A 22614-nucleotide genomic window follows, 5' to 3' on the forward strand; every position below is an offset into this window, starting at 1 on the left:
CTTCGCTGCAAGGCCACGACTTCATCAACCTCTTTCCCCCACTAATACATCATGTTACTGACTAGCTGGGAATATTAATATGAATTAAAAAAACGTCATAAATCAGGAGAAATTAATTTCAACTCAGCGCGTGAGTGTTACTTACCATGTATTTGGAAAGCATTCAGACCCATTCACTTTTTTCACATTTGTTACGTTACAGCCTTATTCTAAAATGTATAAACATTTTATTTTTCCTCTACAATCTACACACAATACCCCATAATGACAAAGCAAAAACAGGTTTTTAGAAAATTTAGAAAATGTATATAAGAAACCCCTTGAAATATCACATTTACATAAGTATTCAGACCCGTTACTTAGTACTTTGTTGAAGCACCTTAGGAAGCGATTACAGCCTCAAGTCCTCTTGGGTATGACGCTACAAGCTTGGCACACCTGTATTTGGGGAATTTCTCCCATTCCTCTCTGCAAATCCTCTCAAGCTCTGTCAGGTTGGATGGGGAGCGTCGCTGCACAGCTATTTTCAGGTCTCTCCAGAGATGTTTGATCGGGGTCATGTCCGGGCTTTGGCTGGGCCACTCGAACATTCGGAGACTTGTCCCGAAGCCACTCCTGTGTTGTCTTGGCTGTGTGCTTAAGGTCGTTGTCCTGTTGGAAGGTGAACCTTCGCCCCCAGTCTGAGGTCCTGAGCACTCTGGAGCAGGTTTTCATCAAGGATTTGTCTGTACTTTGCTTCGTTCATCTGTCCCTCAATCCTGACTGGTCTCCCATACCTGTGGCTGAAAAACATCCCCACAGCATGATGCTGCCACCACCATGCTTCAGGGATGGTGCCAGGTTTTCTCCAGATGTGACGCTTGGCATTCAGGCCAGAGAGTTCAATCTTGGAGTCCTTAAGGTGCCTTTTGGCAAACTCCAAAAGTGGCTTCCGTCTGGCCACTCTACCATAAAAGCCTGATTGGTGGAGTGCAGCAAAGATGGTTGTCCTTCTGGAAGGTTTTCCCATCTCCACAGAGGAACTCTGGAGCAGAGTGACCATCGGGTTCTTGATCACCTCCATGTTCAAGGCCCTTCTCCCCCGATTGCTCAGTTTGGCCGGGAGGCCAGCTCTAGGAAGAGTCTTGGTGGTTCCAAACTTCTTCCATTTAAGAATGTTGGAGGCCACTGTGTTCTTGGGGACATTCAATGCAGCAGAAATGCTTTGGTACCCTTCCCCAGATTGGTGCCTCGACACAAACCTGTCTCGGTGCTCTACGGACGATTCCTTCGACTTCATGGCTTGGTTTTTGCTCTGACATGCACTGTCAACTGTGGGAGCTTATATAGACAGGTGTGTGCCTTTCCAAATCATGTCCAATCAATTGAATTTACCACAGGTGGACTCCAATCGAACTGTAGAAATCTCAAGGATGATCAATGGAAACAGGGTGCACTTGAGCTTAATTTTGAGTCTCATAGCAAAAGGTCTGAATTCTTATGTAAATAATGTATTTCTGTTTTTTATATTGTATAAATTTGCAAATATTTCTGAAACTATTTTTGCTTTGTCATTATAGACTACTGTGTGTAAATTGATGAGGAAAATATATAATTTAATTTATTTTAGAATAAGGCTGTAATCTTACAAAATGTGGAAAAAGTCAAGGGGTCTGATTACTTTCCGAAGGCATTGTAGTTAATAACATGCAGCATTTTGATATGTTGAATATTCAATGGATGATTATTGAGCACATGACTACATACATAAATATAAATCTTATTTACCACTCTCTCTACATATTTACTTTAATTGTCCCCTTTAATTGGCATTTTAGCAACAATATAGAATCCATATTACGTCTATTATGGTGTCTGCTGCCTTGTGTGTTTGTGTATCAATGTTCAAAAGAGAGAAAAAAGAACATAGGGAGAGAGAGAGGGAGGAAAAGAGGGTGAGAGAGATTGGGGGAAATAAAGAGAGTGAGTAAGAGAGGATGGCAGAACGCAGGGTGAGCGTGTGTGAATGTGGTTTTGTGAGCATGAGTAAAGATTTGAGAGGCTTTAAGTGGTTTGAGCGTACTGGCCCAAAAAGACTGTGATGCTTACATAAGTGAGTGTTGCCCAATGCAGTGGAAGTAAGAGGCACTGGCACAGTCCAGTAGAGACAGACTAAGAGACAGCACCCTGCTAGAGTGATCACTGCCCTCTGCTGGGTGGAAGAGCACACTACCACAGCACAGGATATAGGGGCTGTTGCCCAGACACAGATTAAGCCTAGCCCTGGATTTAAAAGTACTTTCATTGAGCTTTATTTTAATCCAGGGCTAGGATAAATCTTTTCCCCGGAAACCGTGCTCCATAGTACCACACCTATTCTTTATAAATCACAGTACTGTGTAATGATTCACCTGGTGTGTGGTTACTAGTGTCAATTTGCAATGCCTTGTATGTGTTCCAGACTGGAATATGTTCTGGGATTCATCTCATTAATAAGTGCATTGACGACTTCGTCCCCACAGTGATCGTACGTACATATCCCAACCAGAAGCCATGGATTACAGACAACATCCGCACTGATCTAAAGGCTAGAGCTGATGTCGTTGATATCAGTACTGCTGTACTTTCTGTCTGCTGTACTCTGTTTTATTTATTTTTATAAAGCTGCCGCTTTCAAGGAGTGAGACACTAATCCGGACGCTTATAAGAAATTCTGCTATGCCCTCTGATGAACCATCAAACAGGCAAAGCATCAATGCAGTACCAAGATCGAATCCTACAACACCTGCTCTGACGCTCGTCGGATGTGGCAGGGCTTGCAAACTATAACGGATTACAAAGGGAAACCCAGCCGCGAGCTGTCCAGTGAAGGGAGCGTATTAGACAAGCTAAATACCTTGTATGCTAGAAACACTGAACCATGCATGAGAGCAACAGCTGTTCCGGACGACTTTGTGCTCACGCTCTCCGTAGCCGATGTGAGTAAGACCTTTAAACAGGTTAACATTCAGACAGATTACGATGACGTGTACTCAGAGCATGCGCTGACCAGCTGGCAACTGTCTTCACTGACATGTTCAACCTCTCCCTGACCCAGTCTGTAATACCTAAATCAAATCAAATCAAATTTATTTATATAGCCCTTCGTACATCAGCTGATATCTCAAAGTGCTGTACAGAAACCCAGCCTAAAACCCCAAACAGCAAGCAATGCATGTGAAAGAAGCATGGTGGCTAGGAAAAACTCCCTAGGAAAAACTCCCTAGAAAGGCCAAAAACCTAGGAAGAAACCTAGAGAGGAACCAGGCTATGAGGGGTGGCCAGTCCTCTTCTGGCTGTGCCGGGTGGATATTATAACAGAACATGGTCAAGATGTTAAAATGTTCATAAATGACCAGCATGGTCAAATAATAATAATCATAGTAGTTGTCGAGGGTGCAACAAGCACGTCCGGTGAACAGGTCAGGGTTCCATAGCCGCAGGCAGAACAGTTGAAACTGGAGCAGCAGCACGGCCAGGTGGACTGGGGACAGCAAGGAGTGCCAGGTAGTCCTGAGGCATGGTCCTAGGGCTCAGGTCCTCCGAGAGAAAGAAAGAGAGAAAGAGAGAATTAGAGAGAGCATATTTAACCTCTTACATCTAGACTTTCCGCTAGCGGAACACCTGCTCCAATATCCAATGATAGGCATGGCGCGAATTACAAATTCCTCAAAAATACAAAAACTTCAATTTTTCAAACATATGACTATTTCACAGCATTTTAAAGACAAGACTCTCCTTTATCTAACCACACTGTCCGATTTCAAAAAGGCTTTACAGCGAAAGCAAAACATCAGATTATGTCAGCAGAGTACCCAGCCAGAAATAATCAGACTACCCATTTTTCAAGCTAGCATATAATGTCACAAAAACCCAGAAGACAGCTAAATGCAGCACTAACCTTTGATGATCTTCATCAGATGACACACCTAGGACATTATGTTATACAATACATGCATGTTTTGTTCAATCAAGTTCATATTTATATCAAAAAACAGCTTTTTTCATTAGCATGTGACGTTCAGAATTAGCATACCCCCCGCAAACTTCCGGGGAATTTACTAACAATTTACTAAATTACTCACGATAAACGTTCACAAAAAGCATAACAATTATTTTAAGAATTATAGATACAGAACTCCTCTATGCACTCGATATGTCCGATTTTAAAATAGCTTTTTGGTGAAAGCACATTTTGCAATATTCTAAGTACATAGCCCAGCCATCATGGGCTAGCTATTTAGACACCCGGCAAGTTTAGCCTTCACCAAAATCAGATTTACTATTACAAAAATGTTATTACCTTTGTTGTCTTCATCAGAATGCACTCCCAGGACTGCTACTTCAATAACAAATGTTGGTTTGTTCCCAAATAATCCATTGTTATATCCGAATAGCGGCGTTTTGTTCGTGCGTTCCAGAAACTATTATTTTTTTTATTTTTTTTTTGTCATTTTAGCAGACGCTCTTATCCAGAGCGACTTACAGTAGTGAATGCATACATTTCATACATTTTTTTTCCTGTGCTATCCGAAATGGTATATCAGGGTCGCGCGCATGCCGCAATTCGTGACAAAAAAAATCTAAATATTGCATTACCGTACTTCGAAGCATGTCAACCGCTGTTTAAAATCAATTTTTATGCAATTTATCTCGTAAAAAAGCGATAATATTCCGACCGGGAATCTCCTTTTCGGCAAACAGAGGAAAAATCACAAAGACGGGGGCGGCCAGGGCACGCGCCTAAGCCCACAGTCCCTTGATCGGCCACTTGAGAAAGGCGATAATGTGTTTCAGCCTGGGGCTGGGATGACGACATTCTGTTTTTTCCCGGGCTCTGAGAGCCTATGGAAGACGTAGGAAGTGTCACGTTAGAGCAGAGATCCTTTGTAATTGAATGAGATGGCAAAGAAGTTCAAGAAATGGTCAGACAGGCCACTTCCTGTAAAGGAATCTCTCAGATTTTGACCTGCCATTTGAGTTCTGTTATACTCACAGACACCATTCAAACAGTTTTAGAAACTTTGGAGTGTTTTCTATCCAAAGCCAATAATTACATGCATATTCTAGTTAGGGCAGGAGTAGTAACCAGATTAAATCGGGTACGTTTTTTATCCAGCCGTGAAAATACTGCCCCCTAGCCATAACAGGTTAAATTCACACAGGACACCAGATAAGACAAGAGAAATACTCCAAATGTAACAGACTGACCCTAGCCCCCCGACACATAAACTACTGCTGCATAAATACTGGAGGCTGAGACAGGAGGGGTCAGGAGACACTGTGGCCCCATCCGATGAAACCCCCGGACAGGGCCAAACAGGCAGGATATAACCCCACCCACTTTGCCAAAGCACAGCCCCCACACCACTAGAGGGATGTCTCCAACCACCAACTTACCGTCCTAAGACAAGGCCGAGTATAGCCCACAAAGATCTCCGCCACGGCACAACCCAAGGGGGGGGGCGCCAACCCAGACAGGAAGACCACGTCAGTGACTCAGCCCACTCAAGTGACGCACCCCTCCCATGGACGGCATGGAAGAACACCAGTACGCCAGTGACTCAGCCCCTGTAATAGGGTTAGAGGCAGAGAATCCGTACATGTTTCAAGCAGACCAGCATAGTCCCTGTGCCCAAGAACACCAAGGTAATCTGTCTAAATGACCAACACCTCGTAGCACTCACCTCTGTAGCCATGAAATTCTTTGAAAGGCTGGTCATGGCTCACATCAACACCATCATCCCAGACACCCTGGACCCACTCCAATTTGCATACCACGCCAACAGATCCACAGACGATGCAATCTTTATTGCACTCCGCACTGCCCTTTCCCAACTGGACAAAAGGAGTGAGAATCAGTGGCGGTCGGTGCCATTTAAGATGTGGGAGGATGATCATTTTTTGCATGAGCATGGCCTTATTTTTATTACAGTACATTGGATGACTGTCATTCATATTCGATTCACCCAGCTCAGTGTAAATTCGATAGGTTTGGGCTAGGTGCAATGTAAGTGCACAGGTCGAGAGAAATTTGAGTAATCAAGGTGACAGACATTGACACATTCAGTACCACCTTGCACAATCTTGCCTGTGTCTAGTTGATCTAGGGTGTAGTCATTAGTCCAACAGTTGTAAACAAGAGTTTCTATTGGACAAATTCAGGTATGTTTATTCATGTTTTGTTCCGTTTGCTTTCAATTAAGAAAATGTTCGACAGAATCAGCGTAATGATCACTTGCAAACATAGTTCCCTTTCATAGCAGCCACATACAAACAGCTCGTTGTACATTGTGGCGGATGAATCAGAATTAGTTGGGTAACATAGATAATTAAGATGTTTTATTTGCATAATATGCTTATGTGAGATAATTGTCATTAGAATGTATCCCTTTGGACACTGGTGTCTTTCAGTTGCACTTTTCCCTCAGCTGGGGCTCAGTCACTTGGGGCCAGAGAGGGGAGAGGTCGGAATGGAACATTGTCTTCATATGTGAATGTGTCTTTACCTATTCTTAAACCATGTGAAGGGATGGCGTGATTAATGGGGAACCAATTACTTGTCTCCACAATGTCTGTGCGCAAGTCACTCCCTCCTTTTCCATTTTGTGGGGAGGTGTATGGCAGTGTCTTTAACCATGTATGTGTGTGTCCTCTCTTAGATCTTGCACTTGTCCTGGGATAGTGTATAACCTAGATGAGCTTGTCCAGGAGTGGGGTCAAGAGGGGGTTTGCTTGAGATGGGAGTATCTAGAGTTGACAATTGATATATGCCATTGGATGAGCTAATGGTTCTGTTCTATACCGTACCAGGGAGAGACGGTTCCAGTTTGGGGTAGGAGGACCAGACACTGGTCTACACAATGAAAACTGTTGACACAGCAGTTGCTGTCTGCTATGTTTTATAGATGTCTTTCATACAAAACGTAACCTTGTGACCCATTCTATGTATCTGTGGTTTGTCATGTACATTGAGAGGGGTGTATCTTGGCTATAAAAGATCTTTGTACTTTTGTGTAGTCACTTTTCAATGGTTCATTGAAAGTCAAAGTGCTTTTGAAAAAGCATCTTAATTATTAAAGATGTAGTTTTAAGTATAACTCTGACTGATGTGTGAAGTTTGTAACTCTCCTAATTTGGTAATGCAGAAATTAGCCACCACCACATATAATTCCTTATCTCATTTATCTACGCCCTTTCCTCCTCTTACCTTTTCCTTTCACTTGTGGACTTCAGTGCACAATACACCAGCTGTCTGTGACCAGGCAAAAAAACCTTTCCAAGCCAAACTTTCATTTCCTAACCGCTAATTGCTACACACAGCCTACATTGTTGTCATCATGTTAGCTAACGTCAAGTCAACACAGCTACTAGAACTAACAAGTAAGTCAACCCCGCTACAATCATTAAATGCTTGTAACATAAGTAAACCTGTTACAAGCATTTCGCTACACTTGCAATAACATCTAAGAACCATATGTATGTGACCAATAAGATTTGATTTGATTTGATCATGGAGTACATTGTACAGTTATAAAGCAGTTTAGCAGTTACGCCGGCGGGCCCCGGTGGTAATCCATTTATAAAACCAAAAGCTTACCTTGACTTGGAAGAGTTCCAGTGTTGGATAGCCATAGCCCGCTAGGTAACATAGCATCCCTCTCTGTTTGAGCCATGTGTTTGAGTAGGCTAAACTAGCTAGCTGCATTCACTAGCTAAGTAAGTGAAAGCAATTCAAAATCTAGCTAGCTCTCTCTCTCTCTTTCTCTCTCACTCTCTCTTGCTTCTCCTTTATTTTTGAAGACATTTATTTTTTCAGACTACCCATTTTTCAAGCTAGCATATAATGCCACAAAAACCCAGAAGACAGCTAAATGCAGCACTAACCTTTGATGATCTTCATCAGATGACAACCCTAGGACATTATGTTATACAATACATGCATGTTTTGTTCAATCAAGTTCATATTTATATCAAAAAACAGCTTTTTACATTAGCATGTGACGTTCAGAACTAGCAAACTTCCGGGGAATTTACTAACAATTTACTAAATTACTCACGATAAACGTTCACAAAAAGCATAACAATTATTTTAAGAATTATAGAACTCCTCTATGCACTCGATATGTCCGATTTTAAAATAGCTTTTTGGTGAAAGCACATTTTGCAATATTCTAAGTACATAGCCCAGCCATCACGGGCTAGCTATTTAGACACCCGGCAAGCCTTCACCAAAATCAGATTTACTATTATAAAAGTTTGATTACCTTTTGTTGTCTTCGTCAGAATGCACTCCCAGGACTGCTACTTCAATAACAAATGTTGGTTTGGTCCAAAATAATCCATCGTTATATCCGAATAGCGGCGTTTTGTTCGTGCGTCCCAGAAACTATCCGAAATGGTAAATCAGGGTCGCGCGCATGGCGCAATTCGTGACAAAAAAATTCTAAATATTCCATTACCGTACTTCGAAGCATGTCAACCGCTGTTTAAAATCAATTTTTATGCAATTTATCTCGTAAAAAAGCGATAATATTCTGACCGGGAATCTCCTTTTTAGGTAAACAGAGGAAAAAACAGAAAGACGGGGCGGCCAGTGCACGCGCCTAAGCCCACTGTCCCTTGATCGGCCACTTGAGAAAGGCGATAATGTGTTTCAGCCTGGGGCTGGAATGACGACATTCAGGTTTTTCCCGGGCTCTGAGAGCCTATTGGAGCCGTGGGAAGTGTCACGTTACCGCAGAGATCCTAAGTTTTGGAAAGAGATGTCAAAGAAGTTCAAGAAATGGTCAGACAGGCCACTTCCTGTAAAGGAATCTCTCAGGTTTTGACCTGCCATTTGAGTTCTGTTATACTCACAGACACCATTCAAACAGTTTTAGAAACTTTGGAGTGTTTTCTATCCAAGGCCAATAATTATATGCATATTCTAGTTACTGGGCAGGAGTAGTAACCAGATTAAATCGGGTACGTTTTTTATCCAGCCGTGTCAATACTGCCCCCTACCCCCAACAGGTTAAACACCTCCCTATCTGCATTGACCCTTTTGTATTGACCCTCATCATGTATGCTGCTGCTACTGTTTATTATCTATCCTGCATAAACATTGTATCCCTACCTATACAATCATATCGACATCATTTACTTCGTACCACCGCACATCGACTCGGTACTGATACCCCATGTATATTCCTTCTGTTATATATATTTTTTTAATGTTTCTATTTTTTATATTTGTTTTAATTATCTTTGCATTGTTGGGAAGGGCCCGTAAGCAAGCATTTCACTGTTAGTCTACACCTGTTGTTTACGAAGCATGGGATAAATACAAATTTGATTTGATTTAGATTTGATTTGGTGAGACTTAATGCCGAAAGTGTTCACCACTAAATAACCTCACCTTCTTTTCCCACGAAGGTTTCCATTATGTTTTAGACTGATTAGACTGATATGTCTTTGTGTGAGTTTGTGAGGGTCCTCACCATACCATGAGGTTCTCTACTGTACCATGAGGTTCTATACTGTACCATGAGGTTCCTTACCATACCATTTCCATCGGAACAGATAGTGATAAATGATTTGAGGGTTGGATGGATGGATAACCAGACACATCCTCACATGTTCCTCACACATTTTTTCTCGTGTTCTTCACGGGAGCTCTCACTGTAGCTCACGTTCTCCACGTGCGCTTCGTGTTTTGTACTGTTCTGACGCTGTGTTCTCCGTGCGCTATGTCTTTCTTCTGTTGGTTCCGCCCGTGCTACCGCAGCTGCTGGATGCCAGGAGAACCAAGGTTTGTCCCTATGTTTGCAACCGCTGCCCCTGGCTGCCGTGTCTGCACAACATAGAGTCACCACCAGAGTGACGTCGTCGTGTGTCTTCGGTGCCCCCAGAGACCTGGCAGTCCTGTTCCTCTGCCCCCCCCACCCCCCCACCCCACACCCCCCTGGGCTGTGTCGGAAATGCACCCTATTCCCAATATAGTGCACTACATTTGACCAGAACTTGTGTGCTCTGGCTAAAAGTAGTACACTAGGCCTATGTTAGGAGTAGGATTGCCATTTTGGACACACTCCTAATTGGACCCCCGTACACACAACAGAAAGGAGTGTGATTGGTTTAGCCTGCACCGTTCCCTAAGCCCTACCCGCGTCCGTCAGACCCTCTCCCTGCTCTTACACACTGCCAAGTAGAATTCTTCTGTGTTCTCCCTTTACTGGGTGTGGCTCTACTATAGGGGTGTGGCTGCTGTGTGACCCTTGTGACCCTATAGTATACTCTAAAATAGGCTGTGTTTTGTTCAATTTCCCCGCCCCCTAAACCTCAACACCCAGGCTACGTTCCAATATACATACTAGTGTACCACTAAGAATGCATGGCCCAATCAGTGTATAGTGGCATGCTAGGGTGGATATTGGAACAGAGCCACATTCTCCTTCTTATTTCTTCCTATAATGGGTGTGTGTTTTTTTTCTCTCAAGTAATGTATTTGTCTCTTTGTATGCACACACATGCATATGCCACAGGAGGTTGGTGGCACCTTAATTGGGGAGGACGGGCTCATAGTAATGGCTGGAAGGGACATAATGGAATGGTATGGAACTCCATGTTTGACACCGTTCCATTGACTTCATTGCAGCCATTACTATGAGCTGTCCTCCTCTCAGCAGCCACCAGTTGCACACGTACACACGCGCGCTCACGCACGCACGCACGCACTCACTCACCTCCCTAACACACAGCATAATGGATGGGCATGGACCCAGAGGTCCACTGAGTCTAGTGCTGTTGGTTGGCTTCCAGCTCTCAGTGGGAACACTGTTTACTGCGCTGTGCACGGATCTCTGCTGCTCTCCACTCAGCAGTACGGACAGCATACACCCTACAATAATGATAGATAATGATCCATAATGCTGCAACAATCATACACGATGACAGCGCAGCAAAGCAGACTTTTGAAAGTGCAAGCTGTTGAACGCAGCCATCCAACTTTGAACACTCGACAGGGATCGTCAAACTGTTATCGAAGGATCACGGTTCTACAAGTTCGTCACATTCCTACTATACAGGGAACAATTGTGCACAATCGGTTTCTCCCAGCAACACAACGATTCAGTCATTCACCGGATGGCTTTGTTTAAATGTGTCTCTCTTAGTATTCCTACCGTCAAAGCTTCAAGGGAGATTCCTACAGATTAGATTGCTGATGCACGGTACTGCACATAGATAACCATTTACAGTACACCTTACTCACCCTGAAAATAGTTACAGAAGATGGAAAGCAATGGGCCGTATAGTCGATCACGAACAGTTTGTAAAAACACTTGCCTTTTATTTAACTTCTTCTCATACTGCCATACTTTGTGTCATTTGCATTTTCTCTATTTGTCTTTCATGCCATAGTGAGGTAAGTCCTCAGATTCCTCTCCAAGTTTGTTTGGCAGGAACTGTATTTCCCCAGAGGATGAATAGATTACGGTGTGTGTTTCTGAGTTTGTGTGTGTTCTTCGTAATACACATCTCCTTTCCGCAGGGCCGCCTTCAAAATGCCCCTCCCCACCCCCTCTCTGTAAGATGTATTGGTGTCTGTGAGTTTGCGTGTGTGTCTGAATATGTCCCTCCATATGTACATATTCAGTGACCCATCCTAGTCTGATCTGTCATTTAATTGAATCCACCCTAGACTACGTGCTGTGACCCTACCGGATTGAGACCCCTTGATGTGTGGGTGTGTGTGTGCGCGCGTGTGTGTGTGTGTGTGTGCGTGCTTGCATGTGCTTTTGTGTGTGTGTGTGTGTGTGCGTGTGTGTGTGCGTGTGTGTGCGCGTATGTGTGTGCGTGTGTGTGTGTGACCCCCCACAGCACCTGCAGCTGACCATCCAGGCCCTACAGGACGAGCTGCGGACCCAAAGGGACCTGAACCACCTACTGCAGCAGGAGAGCGGCGGCCGCTCTGGGGACCACTACACCAACATCGAGCTGACCGAGGAGAACTTTAGACGGCTACAGGCCGAGCATGACCGCCAGGCAAGGAATCTTAATAAATTACTCATGATAAACGAGTGATTAAGTCAATGACTTTGGCGTTAGTTCCAGGTTCTTATAACCAGGGTGTTGGTTGTAGGATTTTGAATTCCCTGATGATTCCCTCTGGGAATTTAGAGAATCTTCCAACCGGGATTTCTGTATCTTCTTCCGTTCTGGACATTTTGGTAGTTCTGTAATTTTAGCTACCGTAATAATGACCCAATTGACACTTCCTTCCTTTAAATTCCTTCAAATTCCTTGCGTTCCGGCAGGCCAAGGAGCTGTTCCTCCTGAGGAAGACCTTGGAGGAGATGGAGCTGCGGATCGAGACCCAGAAGCAGACGCTGGGGGCCAGGGACGAGTCCATCAAGAAGCTGCTGGAAATGCTCCAGAGTAAGGGTCTGCCTGGGGGGCCAGGCAGGGTCAACGAGGAGGAGGAGCAGGAGAGAGCCAGGCGCATTGCTGAGGCCGAGGCTCAACTTGGACACCTGGAGGTCATCTTGGACCAGAAGGAGAAGGAGAACATCCACCTCCGAGAGGTACAAGAGTATATATGTCTGTCCCAAACGGCACCATATTCCCTTTATATTGCATTACTTTTGACCAGGGCTCTGGTCAAAAGTAGTGTACTATGTAGGGCTTATGGTGCTGTTTGGGATGCATATTATGTAGTGCTTACGGTTAGTATATGCCCTTATACTACTGTATAGCTACTGTAACTGTATGGCCACAGCAGACTCAGAGTATATGTAGTGCTATTAAATGGCTACTAAATGTCAAGTCCTCAGAAATCCCACACTGCGTCATTTAAATACAATACCGTAATACCGTAATATATGCTATTTCTCGGAGCAGACACTTTTATCTAAAGTGACAAGAGACCACACATGTTGGTATGTGACCCCAGTGGGAATTGAACCCACAACGCTGTGGTTGCTAGTACCGTGCTCTTATGAACTGAGCCACCCACAGGATGACTACAATACCTAACTACAATAGAATACTGCAAAATACAATGCACAATTACAAAACAGGTGGAAGATGTAGGATTGCCATCCCTATGAGCGTGCCACCCTCCTTCAGGCCGTGGATGAGGCATGCAATGATTTCAATCCAGACCTATGTCAGGCTTGGATTCGCCATGCCAAAAGTTTTTCCCCAGGTGCATGAACAATGAGGACCTTTGGCCAAATGCTCAAGACAGGTTTGATGCAAACTAATGCCTGCTAAACATGCTGTTTCTTTCATTTGATTACATTATGAAAGTTGTCTTCAATGAACACACCTTTGATCACACATGGGATAGAAATGATGGATATTTTGCATTCCTTCAATTTGAATGGGTAGTGCAAGTGTGTTGCTTGCTGTTTGGGGTTTTAGGCTGGTTTTCTGTTTAGCATTTTGTGACATCGGCTGATGTGAAAAGGGCTTTATAAATACATTTGACTTGACTTGAATTGATTGCCTAATGTGAAAACAGTGTAATGTACTGCAATTTACAGTACTGTAGCATACTACATTCAAAGGACAATTTTAAAATATGTATCTTTAATATTTTGCTATTGGATTAACTGATTGTTAAAATAATGACATTGAGAACATATCATTATGTTGTTTTTTGGTGATTAAACCAATGTACTCAATACATTTCACAGTAAAATGTTGGACCGATGGTTGTGTGTTAAAAGATGTCTACAAACAAAATGAATGCACAATGAAAAGTTTTGAATGTAAGATTGGCTGTGTTACAAGTGTTACCAGTTTGGAGTTTAGAAAATTCACGAAATACTACCAATGTGATAAAAAAAACTGGAAATAGCCAAAACTATATAGTTACTATATGGCCACAGTAGACCTGGTCTACTTGGCCAGGTAGGCTCTGTAGGCACTGGTCTCACCTGTGTTTGAGGTGTTACTGATACCGCCGAGTCATGTTGATTGTTCGATTCTGGTTTTAAAGCATACGTTTTTTTGGACTTCCAGGCAATTTCCCCAATTTTCTTCTAACCTACAGTGTATGCCCATCAACACTAGAGGGCAATACTGGCCTTCTCTTTGTGTACCTACTGTGCTCTGACTGCAGTGAAAGGAGCAGTGTTCAATCTGTGTACGGTATTATTGCCAGGGGAGAAGTATATGACTGATGTAATGGTAGTGCAAGTAAATGTAACTCATTTCAATGCTGTCGCTCTAGCATTGAGCTAAGTTAAGCCAAGTCATTACCCGTGCATTTGGAGAGATTCAGGGCTCATATTTATAAAGCATCTCAGAGTAGGTGTGCAGATCTAGGATCAGGTTCCTCCTGTCCATGTGATCTTATTGATTGTGATCTAAAAGGCTAAACTGAACCTAGATCAGCACTCCCAATTCTGAGATGGTTCATAAATACAGGCCCATTGCACTAGGTCCTAAAAGAGGCGACATTTGATGCTTGTCTTGTCCATTTCATATCAACTGGTGTTCTCCCAGGAACTGCACAGGAGAAACCAGATGCACCAGGACCCTGGCAAAACCAAAGCCCTCCAGACCATCATAGAGATGAAGGTAAGAACCATTGGGAATTATGGGTAGTGTAGTACACCTGGCTGGCACCATTGCTGAGACCAACCATGTAATCAGATGAAATACGAAAACCTTAAGAGTTCGGAAAAAACAGATTTTGCTTGTATTGAATTAACTTTGAGTCTGTCGATAGCTTTCGGACGCCCAGGCTCATTCAACGACACAAGATTTGGAAGGATGACCTCGTGAGACTAGTCGGTGGATGATGTTGTAATGTTACATCACATGCAAAAGCTATGAAAAATGGATTCAAAGCACTAATTGAGCCACTGTAGAGCCCAAAGGCCCACTGCAGAGCCCATCGGCCCACTGAAGCTGCAGAGCCGTGATATCACTTCTAAATATAAAGCATGCGCTCACAGCCCGACAGCATGCCACTCGCTCACACACCACATCATCAGACGGAGCTGGATTGGTGCTGAGCAAACCCCAGCATCCCCTAGCACGGTCACGTGACTCTCATCTAGCATGGTCACATGACATGCTGGCTCCTGGAGGCTCTGGATTTTCATCCAGAGCAGAGCCCCTCTCCCTTCCATCCTCGGTGGAGGACCTCCCCGCTCCTCTCTGCTCTCTCCTATAGACGTGTTGGTGCTGATGTTAGCATGAGTAATGCTAACCCCCCTCTCTCTACTCTCTCTGTCTCTAGGATCTCTTTCTCTCTCTCGATTTCTTTCTCTCCTTATCTCACTCTGTCTTTCAATCTCTCTCCCTCCCTCCCTCCCTCACCCACCAGGGAGAGCACATTCTGCCTGCTGCTACCATGGAAACAGGTGTGGTTGTTTACGACAGCGAGGCCAGTGGCACAGGGAGGAGAGAGAGAAAGGGATTCAGATAGAAAGAGAGAGAGAGATAGAGAGAGAGTGTTCATGAGAGCGTCACATCCTCTGCTTGATCAGCTTGATCTGCCGTAGCAGTGAAATCATTTGGATGGCATAGCATCTCTCTGACCCATTAAGCTACGGTATGTTGTCGTCTACACTATGTCGTCTCCACTGTATACTATGCTATGTTCTCTCCGGTGGTTAGTTAGCGTCTTGCTACAAGTCATAGAATAGCGATGCATTGACGAAGCACATGGCCATGATAACAGCGTTCACACACTCACGTTAACCCCTTAGATCCAGGACCATCTGTTGTTAACTGTCAGTCGTCCTAGGGAGAGCCTCGCATACAGAGCTGGATTTCCTAGTTTTCCACTGCCTGCTGGATGACCCTGCTAAAGCTCGAGCCACAGAACCACAAGTTCACAAGTTCAGAACCAGTCAAAGGTGTAGATAGAGAGAAAGAAGGAGGAGAGACAGAAAGGAGAGAGAGGGAGTGAAACGAGGTTCTTGCTCGTTGCTCTGCAGGTGAAGTGCATGTGAGATGGACCATGGCTAATCTTAAAGACGTTGTATTATTTATTTAAAAACTCTGCAAAGCCAAAGCTCCACTCGGAGGTGCAGTCGCAGTCCACTGACTGGCTCCTGCATTGATGTGCGAGCGACTACAGAGCAGCACGGCTCCTATTCCTCTTCCTGCTTCTGCTTCTTCTCCAGACGTTTCTCTCTGGGCTGGTCCCTCTCAAAAGGGCTGGCTGTGATGTGTGCCGCTCAGTATTTCCAAATGGTGATTAATCCACCGAGAGGCTGGCTGTGAGGGAGCTAGAGCTGCTGCAGCCGTTGAAGGAGGAGGCTTTTGATTTTACCCCAAGATACTGCAGAGGCTCTCCTCCGTACTACCTCAAAGAGCTCTTCCTTTCTCCCTCTTCCATCTGTCTCTCTCTCTAGCCATCTTCTCTCTTTCACTCTTTCTTTCACTGTCTTTCGCTCTCTCTTCTCTCTCTCCCTCTCTTTCAGGTGTTTTGTGTTTTGTTCACTGGTCAAGCTTTGGAAATGTTCTAGTACTGAATTATAAGTGTGGCTCAGCAACAGTGCAGCACAGCTGGTGTGGGTTGTGCAGGACACCAAGATAGCGTCTTAACAGCTGGTGCGTGTGGGTTGTGCAGGACACCAAGATGGCATCTTAACAGCTGGTGCGTGTGTGTTGTGCAGGACACCAAGATAGCATCTTAACAGCTGGTGCGTGTGTGTTGTGCAGGACACCAAGATGGCATCTTAACAGCTGGTGCGTGTGTGTTGTGCAGGACACCAAGATGGCATCTTAACAGCTGGTGCGTGTGTGTTGTGCAGGACACCAAGATGGCATCTTAACAGCTGGTGCGTGTGTGTTGTGCAGGACACCAAGATGGCGTCTTAACAGCTGGTGCGTGTGTGTTGTGCAGGACACCAAGATGGCATCTTAACAGCTGGTGCGTGTGTGTTGTGCAGGACACCAAGATAGCATCTCTGGAGCGCAACATCAGGGACCTGGAGGATGAGATCCAGATACTGAAGGCTAACGGCTTGCTGAACACCGAGGACAGAGAGGAGGAGATCAAACAGATGGAGGTCTACAAGAACCACTCAAAGTTCATGAAGACCAAGGTACACACACACATACATGAAAACACAGACACACTATATGCACAGGAAAACATGCAGACACGCACGCACACACACACACACACACACACGCATACACTACTGTAGTAGTCTATAATGTGGCAAACACAATCACTCACACAATCTAGGGTTTGCTGTGCACGTTCAAAGTGAACAGAACAGATTAGAGCTGTCTGTCTGGCTGACAGTAAATGAGCTAGCTTTAGCATTACATTAACTGGTTTCATCAGGGAAGTGCTTCGCTGGCAGCTATACCTGACTGGGAGATGCTTACGCGTTGTTTTGTGACTGTACACTTAGCAGAGAGAGCCGAGGAAGACCATAAACAAAACCATTCCTGTGTTGTTAAAATGGATATTTTTTTGTCCTCCGTAGCCTCGTCAATATGTTCGTATCCATCTAGCGTGATTGATTGTAAAGCATTACCATTGGATCCCACTGTCAGAAACTCTGGTTACATTTCATTTCCTCATCAACCGTTGCACATCTTATCCAGTCGGTCCAGCTTTGAATTGCTCAGTCATATTATACAGTCCGTCACCAGTCGTCTTATGGTCAGGATCCCAGCCTCGCTCCCAGCCTCCATGCCTCTCTGGAGCATTGTGTCTGTGTGTTTACATCCATGTGAGGATAAAACCAGCGGGAGTTTTGTTGTTTTATTTTTAGAAAATTATTCATCAATCATAGATAGGGTCTGATGTATAATACATGAATAATGCAGGGAGCCAGATGCATCTTTAATGAGAGGAGAGCCTGGCTACAATGAACACAGTGGATAAAGGTTTACTTTACCCACTGTCCCTCTGTTATGGTGAGAGGCGTTTCTACCAAGTGTCCACCGCATAAAGTTCACCCGTGCACAGATGCCTGATACAAACGCGCAGGTACAAAGGCACAAACACACCTGCCAGGATTTAATTTCTTCAGATGCCCATTAGCTGACGCCAATGGCGACAGCTAGTCCTACTGGGGTCCGACACGTAACGAAAAAGACATTGCAGACAAAAAGACATGAACATGTAATGTGTGTGTGCATCTATCAGTTACACATACATGTCAGTACATACACACAACAAGCAGGTCACATGGGTTGGAGAGGGGTTGTGCCATGAGGTGTTGCGTTATTTGTTTTTTAAACCAGGTCTGCTGTTCAATTGCGCTATATGAGCAGGAAGGGAGTTCCATGCACTCACGATCCTACTTTTTACCTGCCAACCTCATACGAGAGTTAGTTGTGACAAAACCTGTGTGTGTGTGCGTGCATTCGCGTGCGTCTCTCTCCCCCCCCTCGACAGATCGACCAGCTGAAGCAGGAGCTGTCTAAGAAGGAGTCTGAGCTGCTGGCCCTGCAGACCAAGCTGGAGACCCTGAACAACCAGAACTCGGACTGCAAACAGCACATAGAGGTGCTCAAAGAGTCCCTCACTGCCAAGGAGCAGCGCGCCGCCATTCTGCAGACAGAGGTGGCTACAGCACACACACACACACACACACACACACACACACACACACACACACACACACACACACACACACACACACACACACACACACACATATGCATATATGAACACACCCGTGCACACACATAAGCACACACACACATTCCTGCACACACGCATATGAACACACGCACGTGCATGCGTACAAAACGCATGCACAAAATGTCCATGTATGTTTGTCCTTGTACACTGTTTTTTTACACATTTAAGGAAACACTGTGTCACCGTCTCCCTGTATTCTGCTGCATACACTTACATACCCCCTCCCCTCTTGCTTTCTACCCTTTAGTTGAGCATGAAGCTTGTATTGCAAATGCCAAGTATCTCAGAGAGAACTCTAGTTCTTCAATTTGACAATAATAATAAGTTGAACTTTGAACTGTGCCCTTCAGGGTTTATGCCGGGTCACTGGAAAAGCACTTTGGGTCAACTGCTGATGTAAAAAGGGCTTTATAAAACACATTTGATGGAATTTCACCTCCGAACTGTGACATTTGAACTATGGCCGCTCCCCTCCCAGGTGGACGCCCTGCGTCTGCGTCTGGAGGAGAAGGAGTCCTTCCTGAACAAGAAGACCAAGCAGCTGCAGGACCTGACGGAGGAGAAGGGCACGCTGGCCGGAGAGATCCGTGACATGAAGGACATGCTGGAGGTCAAGGAGAGGAAGATCAACGTCCTGCAGAAGAAGGTTAGGGGTCAAGGGTTAAGGGTCAGGGGTTAAGGGGTTAAGTGTCAAGGGTGTATTTAGGTAGAAAGTAGTTAAGGGTAGCCTGGGCATGGTCACAAGTTTGTTTAATAAATTGATTTTTTAAAAAGCATCTCTGACGAACACTGTGTTCTCCTACCGTTGCTTACAGAGCTATAGATGGGACAGCCTAGCTCTGCTGTTCCACGCTAAAAGCTTTTAGGCATAACATGTTTGGTAGTAAAAATACTGGTAACGGATGCTGACTCGGGGGCCTCAGCGACTCGCCTAAGAGCAAATCTGAGGGAAGCACTGAGAGCTTGCTGTGTGTGGTTATAGGTTAGGTTAGGTATAGTAACACACACACACACACACACACACACACACACACACACACACACACACACACACACACACACACACACACACACACACACACACACACACACACACACACACACACACACACACACACACACACACACACACACACAGACACACACACACACATACTTTCTCTAGTGTGTGCTACAAATATACAGTGTGTTACTCTCTCACCCTGACCTCCTCACTTTCTCCCTCTCTCTCCCTCTCTCTCTCCCTCTCTCTCTCTCTCTCTCTCTCTCTCTCTCTCTCTTTCTCTCCCTCTCTTTCTCTCTCTCACACACTCACTCTCTCTTTCTCTCCCTCTCTCTCTCTCTCTCTCTCACACACTCTCTCTTTCTCTCTCCATCTCTCTCTCTCGTCACTTTATATTTCTCTCCGTCTCTTCTTCTGATGTTTCTCTACTCTGTCAGTGCACTGTGTCTCTCCCCGTCTCTTCTTCTGATGTTTCTCTACTCTGTCAGTGCACTGTGCCTCTCCCCGTCTCTTCTTCTGATGTTTCTCTACTCTGTCAGTGCACTGTGTCTCTCCCCGTCTCTTCTTCTGATGTTTCTCTACTCTGTCAGTGCACTGTGTCTCTCCCCGTCTCTTCTTCTGATGTTTCTCTACTCTGTCAGTGCACTGTGCCTCTCCCCGTCTCTTCTTCTGATGTTTCTCTACTCTGTCAGTGCACTGTGCCTCTCCCCGTCTCTTCTTCTGATGTTTCTCTACTCTGTCAGTGCACTGTGTCTCTCCCCGTCTCTTCTTCTGATGTTTCTCTACTCTGTCAGTGCACTGTGTCTCTCCCCGTCTCTTCTTCTGATGTTTCTCTACTCTGTCAGTGCACTGTGTCTCTCCCCGTCTCTTCTTCTGATGTTTCTCTACTCTGTCAGTGCACTGTGCCTCTCCCCGTCTCTTCTTCTGATGTTTCTCTACTCTGTCAGTGCACTGTGTCTCTCCCCGTCTCTTCTTCTGATGTTTCTCTACTCTGTCAGTGCACTGTGTCTCTCCCCGTCTCTTCTTCTGATGTTTCTCTACTCTGTCAGTGCACTGTGTCTCTCCCCGTCTCTTCTTCTGATGTTTCTCTACTCTGTCAGTGCACTGTGTCTCTCTTTGTCTCTTTGTATTTTTGATCTTTCTTTCTCAGATATCCCTCTTTCTCTTTCTTTATCTCTGGCTAGACTATCTTGTTTTATTTCTTAATATCTTTGAGAGACATCGAACTATCTATCTGCTTGTCTTGCCCACCAACAATGAGCTCATAACCTTCTACCATATGTTTCTCTGTAACTTTTATAGTCCCACGTGAAAACAGACACTACATATAGCCATTAACGTCGAAACACACTACTGTCTCCTCTCCTCCCCTTTCCTTGCTTCTCTCGCTCTTCCCCTCTCGTTCTCCCTCAAATACCAGACAATCTAAAAAAGCTTTAACTAGATGAGATCAGAATGTATTTGATGTATTTTGCTAAAATAATAAAGGCTTCCTCTTCCAGGCTTCCCTTTAAGTAGACACAACTACCCTGCAAACATCACACACACTAACTCCTAACTCACACTCCTAGCTTTTAATGCAGTTTCTCTATCTACAGTTCTTTTGACCTCATGCTAATTCCCTCCCACCCTCCGCTACCCCAGATTGAGAATCTGCAGGAGCAGCTGCGTGATAAGGACAAGCAGTTGGGAAACCTGAAGGACAGGGTGAAGTCCCTACAGACTGACTCCAGTAACACTGACACGGCCCTGGCCACCCTGGAGGAGGCACTCTCTGAAAAGGTACAGAAAGACTCAGAGCTTTACACCCGGAGGACTTAGAACCAAAACCCAAACAATGAACTTTGAACTAATGTCCATGTGTGTGTGTCTCTAAGGAGCGCATTATAGAGAGACTGAAGGAGCAGAGAGCGAGGGAGGACAACGAGAGGATGGACGAAGTGGAGTCTTATAAGAAGGAGAACAAGGACCTCAAGGAGAAGGTCAACACCCTGCAGCTGGAATTAACAGAGAAGGAGGTCAGTGTAAAATAAGATAATTGATTTTATTATCCCCACGGGGTACATTTTTGTTGCGGCTCTGAGCGTGCATAAAAACACAAAGACATTTCAAATACATGGGATGCTGTTCTCTCTGGAAGTATGACCCAGTTTGGCCTGTTCTGTTATTTTTCTACTGTGCTGTGCCTCCTGGTCTGGTACTGACTGTCCTCGCTGTTCCTGTTTGTCCCCATGTAGTCCAGTCTCATTGACTTAAAGGAGCACGCCTCATCCCTGGCCTCCTCCAGCCTGAAGAAAGAATCCAAGCTCAAGTCTCTGGAGATGGCCATCGAGCAGAAGAAAGAGGAGTGTAGTAAGTTGGAGACACAGTTACAGAAGGTAGGTCTCCTAACACTTCATCATTTAAAAGTGTTAATGGAAGTGGCTGGGATTCAAAGATGCACTGTAAATAATTACTCTTTGGGTCAACCTAAAAAGTACAAAAAACAACTGATTGCAAGTAAATGACATTTGTTGAAACCAAATGTATGATTCAATAGCAATTGTTAGATTTGATCATTAAACAAACCTATATTTCAAGTTGAGAACTATTTCTTTCAACACTCAAATTACTTTCCCTCTTTGGTTAAACTTAATAAATAACATAAATAGAAATGAATATACATTGCATTTGGAAAGTATTCAGGCCCCTTGACCTTTTCCACATTTCGTTATGTTACGGCCTTATTCGAAAATGGATTAAAATGTTTTCCCCCCTTATCAATCTACACTATACAACGACCCTAAGCACACAGCCAAGAATGGCAGAAACTCCCTAAATACAGGTGTGCCAAGCTTGTAGCATCATACCCAAGAAGACGCAAGGCTGTAATCACTGCCAAAAGTTATTCAACAAAGTACTGAGTAAAGGGTCTGAATACTTAAGTAAATGTGATATTTCTGTTTTTATTTGTAATAAATTTGCAAAGATTTCT

General features: G+C 44.5%; 1 protein-coding gene across 1 annotated transcript in view; it reads left to right on the forward strand.

The window, feature by feature from the left end:
• LOC106565300 (ERC protein 2) overlaps positions 1 to 22614 on the forward strand; it is an 84351-nt gene that overhangs the window by 29771 nt on the left and 31966 nt on the right. Inside the window, exons 3-11 of the mRNA XM_045692121.1 lie at positions 11881 to 12045; positions 12318 to 12584; positions 14515 to 14589; positions 16920 to 17075; positions 18389 to 18556; positions 19116 to 19283; positions 21285 to 21422; positions 21518 to 21658; positions 21878 to 22018. Coding sequence (XP_045548077.1) covers positions 11881 to 12045; positions 12318 to 12584; positions 14515 to 14589; positions 16920 to 17075; positions 18389 to 18556; positions 19116 to 19283; positions 21285 to 21422; positions 21518 to 21658; positions 21878 to 22018 — 1419 coding nt within the window. The remainder of the gene's footprint in view (positions 1 to 11880; positions 12046 to 12317; positions 12585 to 14514; positions 14590 to 16919; positions 17076 to 18388; positions 18557 to 19115; positions 19284 to 21284; positions 21423 to 21517; positions 21659 to 21877; positions 22019 to 22614) is intronic.

Source organism: Salmo salar, chromosome ssa12 (assembly GCF_905237065.1).
Source record: "Salmo salar chromosome ssa12, Ssal_v3.1, whole genome shotgun sequence".
NCBI classification, from domain to species: domain Eukaryota; kingdom Metazoa; phylum Chordata; class Actinopteri; order Salmoniformes; family Salmonidae; genus Salmo; species Salmo salar.